This window comes from Scyliorhinus torazame, chromosome 7, assembly GCF_047496885.1.
Source record: "Scyliorhinus torazame isolate Kashiwa2021f chromosome 7, sScyTor2.1, whole genome shotgun sequence".
Classification (NCBI taxonomy): domain Eukaryota; kingdom Metazoa; phylum Chordata; class Chondrichthyes; order Carcharhiniformes; family Scyliorhinidae; genus Scyliorhinus; species Scyliorhinus torazame.
In genome coordinates this window covers 109281049-109293885 of record NC_092713.1, presented here as the reverse complement: position 1 = coordinate 109293885, position 12837 = coordinate 109281049, and the positions used below count along the sequence as shown (strand labels likewise).

The 12837-nt window shown below is 50.9% G+C and overlaps 1 protein-coding gene across 5 annotated transcripts in view; it reads left to right on the top strand.

The window, feature by feature from the left end:
- Window positions 1–12837, top strand: part of npl (N-acetylneuraminate pyruvate lyase (dihydrodipicolinate synthase)) — a 130982-nt gene that overhangs the window by 71479 nt on the left and 46666 nt on the right. For all 5 annotated transcript variants that reach the window (XM_072511245.1, XM_072511243.1, XM_072511244.1 and 2 more), the window contains exon 9: window positions 5022–5068. In XM_072511245.1, coding sequence (XP_072367346.1) covers window positions 5022–5068 — 47 coding nt within the window. The remainder of the gene's footprint in view (window positions 1–5021; window positions 5069–12837) is intronic.

The following is a 12837-nucleotide window of genomic DNA, read 5'->3' as shown; positions in this document are numbered from 1 at the left end:
TTATTGAGGAATGAGTAGCAGCAAGGACACCTGGGATAGCTCCCTTGCTCTTCAAAATAGTGCTACAAGATCTTTTGCACCCACCAACTAGACAGATGGGTATTTGGTTTAACATCTCAACTGAAAGACAACATCTCCGACAGTACAGTACTCCTCCACAGCATCCCTGGTGTGCGGGACTTAAGTTTTGTGCTCAAAATCTGGAGTGGGACTTGAGCTTGGTGATGGCCATATTATCACCCAGACTTCAAACTTGTGACTTAGGGGTGAGAGTGAGCTACAACTAATACAAGATATAGAGTGTCTTTCTGTTCTGTTATCTTGAACTTACTTTATGGTTGTTTTTCCTCTAAAGTATTCCTTATTGATTGTGGTATTATCAGGTATTGCAGTACCCGAGAGGCTGAAGACCATTGGTTAAACCTAGGAGTTTACCATTGGCTGTTTGGTATGTAGCCCCCCCCCGACAGACGGGGTATAAGAACCGGTGCCGTCCCAGCAGCCCTCATTCTGTACCGAAGCTGCTGGGGAACAGTTCTAGTCCATTAAAGCCTTCAGTTATGTTACTACCTCGTCTTTAATCGTAATTGATCGTGCATCAATTTAATGGACTAGACTTAAGCTGAAAGGATGGATCTCTGAATCAAGCCAGAGTGTCTACAACTCAGCCCCCACGGGGAGAACCCGGCAGCGATATTTAAGCACTGGCTGGCGTGCTTTAAAGGCTACCTCGAGACGGCCGGAGGCAACCCTCAGGAGAACAGAAACTTCATCTCCTGCACTCAAGGGTAAGCCCTGGGATCTACACCCTCATCGAGGAGGCGGAGGACTTTGATGCTGCGATCGAACTGTTAAAAGGACATTATATCCGCCCTGTAAATCAGGTCTACGCACATCACCTGCTTGCAACTAGACGGCAAAGCCCCGGGGAATCATTGGAGGAGTTCTACCGTGCGCTCCTGGTGCTGGGCAGAAACTGTGGCTGCCCTCAGGTTTCGGGGAGCGAGCACACGGAACTCCTAATCCGGGATGCCTTCTTAGCAGGTATGAGCTCCTCAGAGATTCGCCAAAGACTCTTAGAAAAAGACACCCTGGGACTTAGAGAGGCACGGCCCCTGGCAGGGTCCATGGATGTTGCCTCCAGAAACGCGCAGTCCTACGCACCCGACCGCGCGGCGGCCCCCTGGGCTGCGTGGCATCCCGCAGCAGCAGCCCCACAGACCTTCCCCCTGTCCCCGCAGGCATGCGCTGTAAGACGACTCGCTAACTCCGTCGGGGCCCGCTGCTTCTTCTGCGGGCAGGCAAAGCACCCCCGCCAGCGCTGCCCGGCCCGCACCTCCACCTGCAAAGGGTGCGGCAAGAAGGGCCATTTTGTGGGGGTCTGCCAGGCACGAGCCGTGGCCGCGGTCTCCAGCGACTCCGGACCGCCGCAGCAACCTTCCCTTCGGGCCCCAGGCGGCCAGCACTCACCGCCACCCCCCTATCCTAGGGCCACGTGCGACCCACGGGCGCGGCCATCTTGCCCCTCGGACACCACGCTGGACGGATGGGCGCCGCCATTTAGTCCATCCCCGCCGCCATTTTGTCCATCCCCGACCACCAGGTGTGACCCATGGGAGACGCCATCTTGGATGGGGCCCCAGGCCCCCAGCACGGCCGACTACACGCTACCCAATCAAAACCCGCATCTACTTCATTTGGCCTCGGTGACTCTGGACCAAAATCGACCTCTGACACTGGCAACAGCAACGACAACGGTCTTCATCAATGGCCACGAGACGTCCTGCCTGATCGACTCTGGGAGCACGGAAAGCTGAATTCACCCCGACACGGTAAGGCGCTGTTCACTTGTTACCCACCCTGTAAACCAAAGAATCTCCCTGGCCTCCGGGTCACACTCGGTGGAGCCTAGCAAACCTCACTGTCCAAGGCAGGAAATTCAACAAGTTCCGTCTTTATGTCCTGCCGCACCTCTGCGCGGCTACACTCCTGGGGTTGGACTTCCAATGTAACTTGCAAAGCCTGACCTTCAAATTCGGCGGCCCTAAACCCCCCCCTTACTGTCTGCGGCCTTGCGACCCTTAAGGTCGACCCACCTTCCCTGTTTGCGAACCTCACCCCGGATTGCAATCCCGTCGCCACCAGGAGCAGACGGTACAGTGCCCAGGAGCAGACCTTCATCAGGTCAGAGGTCCAAAGGCTACTGAGGGAAGTGGTCATTGAAGCGAGCAACAGTCGCTGGCGAGCTCAAGTAGTGGTGGTAAAGACCGGGGAGAAACATAGGCTGGTCATTGACTACAGTCAGACCATCACCAGGTTTACGCAGCTGGATGCGTACCCTTGCCCCGCATATCCGACCTGGTACACAGGATCGCACAATATAAGGTCTTCTCCACGGTGGATCTCAACTCCGCCTACCATCAGCTATCCCTCCGTACTAGTGACCGCAAATACACTGCTTTCGAAGCAGATGGGCGGCTCTATCATTTTTTAAGGGTTCCCTTTGGTGTCACTAATGGGGTCTCGGTCTTCCAACGCGAGATGGACCGAATGGTTGACCGGTATGGCTTTCGCGCAACGTTCCCATATCTTGATAACGTCACCATCTGCGGCCATGACCAGCAGGACCACGACACCAACCTCCGAAAATTTCTCCAGACCGCGAAAATCCTTAACTTAACGTATAATAAGGATAAATGCGTGTTTAGCACCGACCGTCTAGCCATTCTAGGCTACGTAGTGCGAAGTGGAGTTATAAGCCCCGACCCTGAATGCATGCGCCCCCTTATGGAATTCCTCCTCCCTCACTGCCCCAAGGCCCTGAAGTGCTGCCTCGGGTTTTTCAGCTATTACGCACAATGGGTCCCTAGCTACGCAGACAAAGCCGAACCCCTAATCCAGTCCACAACCTACCCCCTGTCGACGGAGGCTCGCCAGGCCTTCAGCCGCATCAAAGCAGACATTGCAAAGGCCACGATGCGCGCCATCGACGAGTCCCTCCCCTTCCATGTCGAGAGCGATGCGTCTGACGTAGCTCTGGCCGCCACCCTCAACCAAGCGGGCAGACCCGTGGCCTTTTTCTCCCGTACCCTCCATGCTTCCGAAATTCGCCATTCCTCGGTCGAAAAAGAGGCACAAGCCATAGTAGAAGCTGTGCGACATTGGAGGCATTACCTGGCCGGCAGGAGATTCACTCTCCTCACTGACCAACGGTCGGTGGCGTTCATGTTCGATAATGCACAGCGGGGCAAGATAAAAAACGACAAGATCTTGCGGTGGAGGATCGAACTCTCCACCTACAACTATGAGATCTTGTATCGTCCCGGGAAGCTAAACAAGCCTCCTGATGCCATGTCCCGCGGCACATGTGCCACCGCACAAGTGGACCGCCTCCGAACCCTCCACGAGGACCTCTGCCACCTGGGGGTCAGTCGTTTTTTCCACTTCATTAAGACCCGCAACCTGCCCAACTCCATCGAGGAGGTCAGGACAGCCACCAGGGACTGCCAAATCTGCGCGGAGTGCAAACCGCACTTCTACCGGCCAGAGAGGGCGCACCTGATAAAGGCTTCCCGTCCCTTTGAACGCCTTAGCATGGACTTCAAAGGCCCCCTCCCCTCCACCGACCACAACACGTACTTCCTGAACGTGATTGACGAGTACTCCCGGTTCCCATTTGCCATCCCCTGCCCAGACATGACCGCAACCACCGTCATCTTTACACTGTTCGGTTTCCCCGCGTACATACACAGTGATAGGGGGTCCTCCTTTATGAGCGACAAACTGCGTCAATTCCTGCTCAACAGGGGCATTGCCTCAAGCAGGACGACCAGTTACAACCCCCGGGGAAACAGACAGGTAGAGAGGGAGAACGGAATGGTCTGGAAGACCGTTCTACTGGCCCTACGATCCAGGAATCTCCCAGACTCCCGCTGGCAAGAAGTCGTCCCGGAGGCCCTCCACGCCATCCGGTCACTGCTCTCTACAACTACCAACCAGACACCTCATGAACGTCTCCTCGTCTTCCCCAGGAAGTCCTCCTCCGGGACCTCGCTTCCAATGTGGCGAGCAACACCCGGACCCATCCTGCTCCAGAAGCACGTGCGGGCGCACAAGTCGGACCCGTTGGTCGAGAGGGTCCACCTGCTGCACGCTAACCCCCAGTACGCCTACGTACGATCAGGGAGGACGGCCAGGCCACCCGACTGACTGATTGCTTCACTGTAACTGTAAATGAACACTGAACACTGAATGTATATATCTTCCACGCTTGAAAATATTCTCAACACCCTGTAAGGAGGTATCACGGTACCTCCATATCTGATCATACCATGTTAAATGCAATTATAACCACAGGCCACCACCCCCGCCGGACTCTTTTTTTTAACAGGGGGTGAATGTGGTATTATCAGGTATTGCAGTACCCGAGAGGCTGAAGACCATTGGTTAAACCTAGGAGTTTACCATTGGCTGTTTGGTATGTAGCTCCGCCCTGACAGGCGGGGTATAAGAACCTGTGCCGTCCCAGCAGCCCTCATTCTGTACCGAAGCTGCTGGGGAACGGTTCAAGTCCATTAAAGCCTTCAGTTATGTTACTACCTCGTCTTTAATCGTAATTGATCGTGCATCATTGATATGTAATTTTACAAGACCAAAAGTTTTATTTTGTAAAGTGCTGCTCAGTTTGTCTTACAGTTATTTAAAACAAAGTGTCCAAGTTTATTGCCTTTTTACTGCTTCGATTCGTACCTTGAAGCCTTGGGGAACAAATGAAACTCAACTTGTCTGTTTTTATTAACTTGCTTATAATACACCTTGTTCCAATTAGGGATTGATCCATCCAAAAGGCAACAGCATTAATAATGGCTCTTTCAAACTTCTAGGCCCATAACTTCAAACAGGAGAAACCATTAAGAAAGTGATTCAAGTACACATAGCTGGGATGCCTAGATTTTATGGACTTCTGCAGTTTGCTCACCTCTACTTATAGACCAGTTCTAAAGTAAGTTTTTGTTCTTCAGGTACTCTTGTCTGCAATGGTATTGGGAGCAAGTGGAGCCGTCGGCAGGTAAATCTTTTAATTTTGTTTCCCTGACTATTACAGTATATTAAATTTCATTAATTGTTTGCATAGCATCATTGACGAGGCCAATGCTTTTTGGTGATATGCAAGTTGATTTTTAACTATAAAATTCTGGCATTTAAACGAGCATTTATGTGATTAGGTTCTGCAGTTCCATCCATTTTGCTATTAAAACCATAAGCCCTTGCCTTTAATAACAATTCGACTGTCTTTGGGTTTTTATTTTTCGGTGGTGTCCGAAAGATGCATTATATTTATTTATGATGGCATTTTGTTGCTCAGATATTGCTCCCTTTGAGCAAATATCCTCTTCAATGTCTGGGTCAACTTGCTTCCTTTACATTTCCCCTTGGGATGTAAAATTGGAGAACCTTTTTCCTGTTAGATGAGGAGTAAAACATTTTTTTGTGTGGTATAGCAGGATGTATGGAACCATAAATGTAATTCCGTGCTTAAGCATCATCTGGTGGCTGATTTGCTTTTATTTAGATTGTGAGGTAATCTTTTGAGCTGTCTTTCCAAATGTGGAAGTGCGGCAGAGGAAATAAAGCTGCAAAACCACGGCTCCAGTTTTGCAGCCTGCAATCACCAGAAGTGGAGCTTCACAAAACTGTCATAATATACACCAGTATATCATGGTGCAGACATACACACTGATGGACACACAGTGGGACCAATCAACACATACAACACCGCATTGCGGCCAATCACCAGTTAGAGCACACGCACTATAAAGACAGGGGGCATCATTCGAGCTGCAGCTAGCTAGTAGGACAGAGCTCACAGCCTGCAGCACAGACATTCACCATGTGCTGAGAGCATCGACTGGTTAGGACAAGGCAAAGGTCTTTAGTTAAAGTTAGTATCGTTTTAACCCACAGTGAGAGTATGTTAAACAGTTAATGACTCAATAAAATAGTGTTGCACTATTTCAAGTGTTCGTGACCTGTATGTGTTCCACGGATCCAGAGCGCCCAACACAACAAGATACCAGGAGTTGAGGGATATTAGCAGTTCTTAGACCTACCTGTAAGTGATCTGCCTTCCGCCAGCATTCCGTCATCCTGCATCATGGACAACATCTGCCCGCCGCTCCGCATCGCCGACAACCTAGGGGCCAACTGGAAGATATTCAAACAGTGCTTCCAGCTATTCCTTGAGGCCACAGGCAGGGAGGACGCCTCGGATACCAGGAAGATTGCTCTCTTCCTATCCACGGCCGGGGACCATGCCATCCACATTTTCAATTCTCTCACCTTTGCGGATGATGAAGATAAAACAAAGTTCAAGACGGTCCTCCTCAAGTTTGACACTCACTGCAGCGTAGAGGTGAATGAAAGTTTTGAGCGCTACGTGTTCCAACAGCGTTTGCAGGGTAAGGATGAACCTTTCCAATCCTTTCTCCCTCACCTCAGCATCCTTGAGCAGTCTTGCAGCTACGGGCCCACCTCCGACTCCATGATACGCGACCAGATCGTTTTCGGTGTTCAGTCGGACCCCCTACGACAGCAGCTCCTCAAAGTAAAGCAGCTCACCCTAGCGACCGCCATTGAGACCTGTGTCCTACACGAAAACGCCACGAGTCTGTATTCCCACATCCAAGCAATTGAGCAACTTCAGGGCCTCAGCCTGGATGAGGGCGGCCATTTCACGCGCTTTTCGCGGACAACTGTGGTTCCGCCCATTTAAAACGGCAATGCCCTGCCAAATCTCGACAATGCCTAAGATGTGGCAGACTTGGCCACTATGCTGCCTGCTGTCGAGCAGCTCAGCCTGCCAATTCATATTGCTTCAGTCAACCTCGCAGGAATGTCCGGGCAATTCAACCCACGGTCACCGAGTCCAATGCGGACCTCCCACACAGCAGTGACACCGAGGACCCGAAGGCGCCTTTTCGAGTTGGTGTCGTGACAAAAAACAGTGTGTCCCCGAAGCAAAGACACCAGCCGCTGTCGATATACAGCATCGATCCAGACGATGAGTGGTGTGCCACCCTGACGGTCAACCGGTCCCAAATACGATTCCGCCTGCACACTGGTGCCTCCGCCAATCTCATTGCGCGGTCTGACTTCCAAAGCCTTTGTGTCAAACCAGCCATCCTTCCATCAGCCTGCCAGCTATTGAATTACAATGGCAATGCCATTGATGCCAGCGGCTCGAGCCAACTTGAAGTGCGCACAGGTCACGCAAAGCCATCCTTCCTTTTGAAATCGTGGGCTCCTCGAAAGCCTCCCTGCTTGGCACGCAGGCATACAAGCTGTTGAACCTAATTCAGAGAGTTCACTCTCTCTCTCCTGATGACATGTCTGCCTTTCAGGACACTGACTTTCAGGGCGCAACTCAACGCCATCATCAACCAGCACCATGACGTCTTCGAGGGCATGGGCACGCTCCCATATACCTACAAGATCTTATTGAAATGCCTGTGGTGCACGCACCTCGCAGGGTCCCAGTACCCCTTAAGGGCCGCCTCAAGCAGCAGCTGCAGGACCTCCAGGACCAAGGAGTGATTTCCAGAGTCACGGAACCAACCGACTGGGTCAGTTCCATGGTATGTGTAAAAAAGCCTTCCGCCGAATTGAGAAAATCGCAATATCATGGGAGCATTATCCAATTCCCAAGCGCAAAGAGATCACATGCGAGATGGCTCGCGCCAAGCTCTTCACCAAACTCAACGCCTCAAAAGGATTCTGGCAAATCCAGCTCGACAAATCCAGCAGGAAACTGTGTACATTTAATACCCCCTTTGGCAGCTATTGTTACAACAGGATGCCGTTTGGGATCATATCTGCTTCAGAAGAGTTCCATAGGATTATGGAACAAATGATGGAAGGTATTGAAGGTGTTCGCGTCTATGTCGACGACATAATAATTTGGTCCACCACCCCGCAGGAGCATGTCAGTCGCCTCCAGTGCGTATTCAAACGTATACGTGAGCAGGGCCTCCGCCTCAACAGGGCCAAATGCTGTTTTGGTCAGACGGAACTCAAGTTCCTCGGGGACCACATCTCCCAGTTTGGTGTGCGGCAGGATTCGGACAAGGTGGCTGCCATCACAGCCATGAAAACGCCGGAGGACAAGAAGGCGGTCCTCCGATTTCTGGGCATGGTCAACTTTTTAGGGAAGTTCATCCTTAACCTCGCCTCTCATACCATGGCTCTCAGGAACCTGGTCAGGAAGATGACAGACTTCCAATGGCTCCCTGCCCACGAGAGTGAATGGGGAGAACTCAAAACCAAACTCACCACGGCCCCGGTCTTAGCTTTCTTTGATCCAGCAAAAGAGACCAAAATTTTGACCGATGCCAACCAATCCGGCATTGGGGCAGTGCTCCTGCAACACGATGAGGCCTCATCATGGGCCCCCATTGCATAGGCGTCACGCGCCATGAACCCCACGGAGCAGCGCTACGCGCAGATAGAAAAGGAGCGCCTGGGCCTTCTGACCGGTGTGGTTAAGTTTCACGATTATGTGTACGGACTTCCTCAATTCACTGTCGAGACCGACCATCGCCCGCTGGTCAATATAATACAGAAAAACTTGAACGACATGACGCCTCGCCTCCAGCGTATTCTTCTCAAGCTCCGGCGATATGACTTCCAGCTCATATACACCACAGGCAAAGACCTCATCTTTGCTGACGCTCTCTCCAGGGCAGTCAACACTCCATGTGACCCAGCAGGATTCGTCTGCCAGGTTGACGCCCATGTGGCCTTCGTGGCCTCCAATCTACCTGCCACGGATGAACGCCTCGTCCAAATTCGCCGCGAGACGGCGGCTGACCCTTTGCTACAGCGTGTCATGCGCCACCTAACAGACGGGTGGCTCACGGGCCAATGCCCTCAGTTCTATAATGTCAGAGATGATCTGGCGGTAGTAGACGGGGTTCTTCTGAAACTGGACCGCATTGTCATCCCGCATAGCATGCGCTGGCTCGTCCTGGAACGAGGGCCATCTTGGCGTGGAAAAGTGCCGCCGACGGGCCTGAGAGGCAGTGTACTGGCCCGGCATTAATGAAGACATAACCAACACAGTGCTCAACTGCCCCAATTGTCAGCCCTTCCAGCCGGCCCAACCACGTGAGACCCTGCAGCCCCATGAGTTGGTCACGTCACCTTGGACCAAGGTGGGCATCGACCTGTTCCACGCGCTGGGTAGAGACGATGTCCTAATCGTGGACTGTTTTTCAAATTACCCGGTGGTGATACGGTTGCACGATATCACATCGTCTGCAGTCATCCGTGCTGTAAGGATACGTTTGGTCGACACGGCATCCCACTCACGGTTATGTCGGGACAATGGCCCCTGCTTCGCAAGCCAGGAATGGTCCAACTTTGCCAGGCGGTACAACTTTACCCATGTGACATCCAGTCCCCTGTACCCCCAATCCAACGGCAAAGCGGAGAAGGGAGTCCATATAGTCAAATGGCTCCTCTGCAAGGCTGCCGATGCTGGGTCCGATTTCTACCTCGCCTTGCTGGCCTATCGCTCCGCCCCACTGTTCACTGGCCTGTCGCCAGCCCAATTGCTCATGGGCCGTACCCTGAGGACGACTGTGTCGTCCATTCATGTCCCAGACCTCAACCACGTTCCGGTCCTTCGACGGATGCAGCTGTCTCGCGCACAGCACAAGGCGGCTCATGACTCCCGTGCAGCTGATCTCCCTGCTCTGGCTCCAGGTGACAACGTCCGCATCCATCTTCCAGATGGTGGCTGGTCTGCAACCGCTGTTGTCCTTTGGCAGGTGGCCCCCCCGCTCGTTCCTGGTTCGTCTACCGGATGGCTCCATTCTGCGCCGCAATTGACGCGCCCTTCGTCTCGTTCCACGCTTGCTACGTGATCCTCCACTGTCGCCTCGCCCTCCTGCTGACCCTGCCATGGACTATGCAGAGATCCCTGTCACTCTGCATCCTCCTCACTCTGACACAGTCCAGCCCGCTCCTCAGCCGGCGGCTCCCAACAGACCCTTGAGGCGGTCAACCAAAATTCGTCGCCCACCTCAGAGACTTACTTTGTGGACTTATAGACTTTCTGAATTGTTTTGTTCTTCCGTTTGATCACTTTACATGGTTTGTATATAGTGTTCATCTCATTATTCTTGTTGCATACTGTTTTTCTGCACCAGGCACCTTCCCATGTAAATAGCTTAGTTCTCATGTACATAGTCCTGTAAATATGTTTTTCGCACACACGTAGTTAGGGACATTCTCACCATACACTATTTATTGCCACACATGTACGTTCTTTTATAAAAGGGGGGGATGTCATAATATACACCAGTATATCATGGTGCAGACACACACTGATGGACACACAGTGGAACCAATCGACACACACATCACCGCAGCCAATCACCAGTTAGAGCACACGCACTATAAAGACAGGGGGCATCGGAGTTCCCGCTCATTCGAGCTGCAGCTAGCTAGTAGGACAGAGCTCACAGCCTGCAGCACAGACATTCACCATGTGCTGAGTGCATCGACTGGTTAGGACAAGGCAAAGGTCTTTAGTTAAAGCTAGTATCGTGTTAACCCACAATGAGAGTATGTTAAACAGTTAATGATTCAACAAAATAGTGTTGCATTATTTCAAGTGTTGGTGACCTGTATGTGTTCCACGAATCCAGAGCACCCAACACAACAAAAACCATTATGTATTTGTGTATTTCATGTGTCTTAATGCTCTCAACAAGTAAAATAATATGGCTTCTGTTGTCTGTGTTTGTTGCCTGCATTCCTGGTTTTCCAAGCTTTTCAAGTTTACTTCTGATTCCTTGTTTCATTTATCTGATGTTGTTCTGCTTGTTGCATTTTTATTCAGTCATTGTATTTTTATTGTTCTTTTTGTGTCACCCTTCTATCTTTTTGTCACATTTTTTCCCCCTCTTTTGTTTGGTGGGATGAGTTTCACTTGTTCATGAGTGGCTGGCTAGAAGATGGGTGTGATATGAGGAATATGCTTTCATATCACAGCTGAAGGTGGGCGCTGAATTGGGACTGGAGGCTTTGACCTTGGTGAGTTGGGGAGGCCAACAAAAGGTCAGCAAAGCTGAGGTCCTGCCAAACCTAACAATAGAACCTTTTAAATCGTATTCAATTATTTTCACAACTAAGAGCCAGCCACATTGACAGCCAGACTGCTGGCCAGGTAGGGAAAATCAGTGGCAAGAGGCTGTAGCCACAGTGACACTTGGGAATTTGAGGGAATTATCCATTGTGGCTGGATAGAGGTTATAAGGGCTGAAGGAAGAGATCAGATGTCACAACTTGGGGCTGTGGTATGGGGTGCATGAATCAGAGACATGGAGGGCTGGGGAAGGGACGACAGTCAGGAGTTCTGAGAGAGCGAGGTGGTGGGGTTGTGTGAAAGGCTTCTTGGAGGGTCCAGGTGGAGGGCTGTTATTCTTCCACATGGAGTGCTGGGCAATGCAGTTAAGCTTGTGGAAGTGGCAGCTCCTGCCTCTATTTCACTGTTGGGTTTTCCAACCCCTGGGAAACATTTTTTAAAAAAAATTTAGAGCACCCAATTCTTTTTCTCCAATTAAGAGGCAATTTAGCATGGCCAATTCACCTACCCTGCACATCGTTTTGGGTTGTGGGGGTGAAACCCACGCAGACACAGGGAGAATGTGCAAACTCCACACGGACTGAACCCGGTTCCTCCGTGGAGTGAGGCAGCAGTGAAACCTTGGGAAATATGTGCAACAGCAGTGAATTTCACAGCGGTTTCCTCATAGGATTGTAGAAGCTAATTCTAAAGTTAATTAGGTCTCGAAACAACGATTGGTGAGGATGAGATTGAGTAGTTTTTGTCCGTCTTGGCTCCCTCACCACTTGCTGCAGATCTTTAGGACTTTAAAAATTTGGTCAGTAGTGTTGCTATCAAGTCATTTTTTTAAATTTAGAGTGTCCAATTATTTTTTTTCCAATTAAGGGGCAATTTTAGTGTAACCGATCCACCTAACCTGCACACCTTTAGGTTGTGGGGGTTTAACGCAAGCAGACGTGGGGAGAATGTGCAAACTCCATACAGACAGTGACCCGGGGCCGGAATTGAACCCGGGTCCTCAGTGCCGTAGGCAGCAGTGCTAAGCACCAAAAGATGAATGTTGAGCTGCATCAAGAGCCAAGCATGCTACTCGAATGGGGAAAAGTCACTGGCTATCCACTCTATCCATGCCTCACGGCTCTTAAACTCCATCCCTCTGTTAATGAAAGCCAACACACCATAAGCCTTCTTAACAACCCTATCAACCTGGATGGCAACTTTGAGGGATCTATGTACGTGAACCCCAAGATCCCTCTGTTCCTCCACACTTCCCAGAATCCTGCCTTGCACCCTTTATTCAGCATTCAACAAGAGCAGATGAGCTGGTGGTCTGTCCATCACTCATCTGCACCGGTCATTGCTTTGGTAATGAGGGCATTCCTTTAGCCTCTGGATCATACGAAGACATAGTTGATCATGTGCCAGTGCTTTGATCGTGGATGTCTCCAGGAAGTCTTGAAATTGTCTTTTGGAGGAACAGTATGTTTGTGATGACAAGCTTGTGTTCCGTGCATTTGCTGAGCAGGAGAACCCAGTAGGAGTTGCAATTCCCAACTCCTTCCTTTCTGATGGTTCCTTTCCAGAGTTGGCATTTCTTTCCAACTCTGGAGTTGAAGTCCCCAAGCAGGATAATTTGTTCTTCCTTAGAAATCTTTGAGGGTGTGGTGTCCAGGGTAGAGTAGAAGCCTTCTCTGCACTCATCGTTA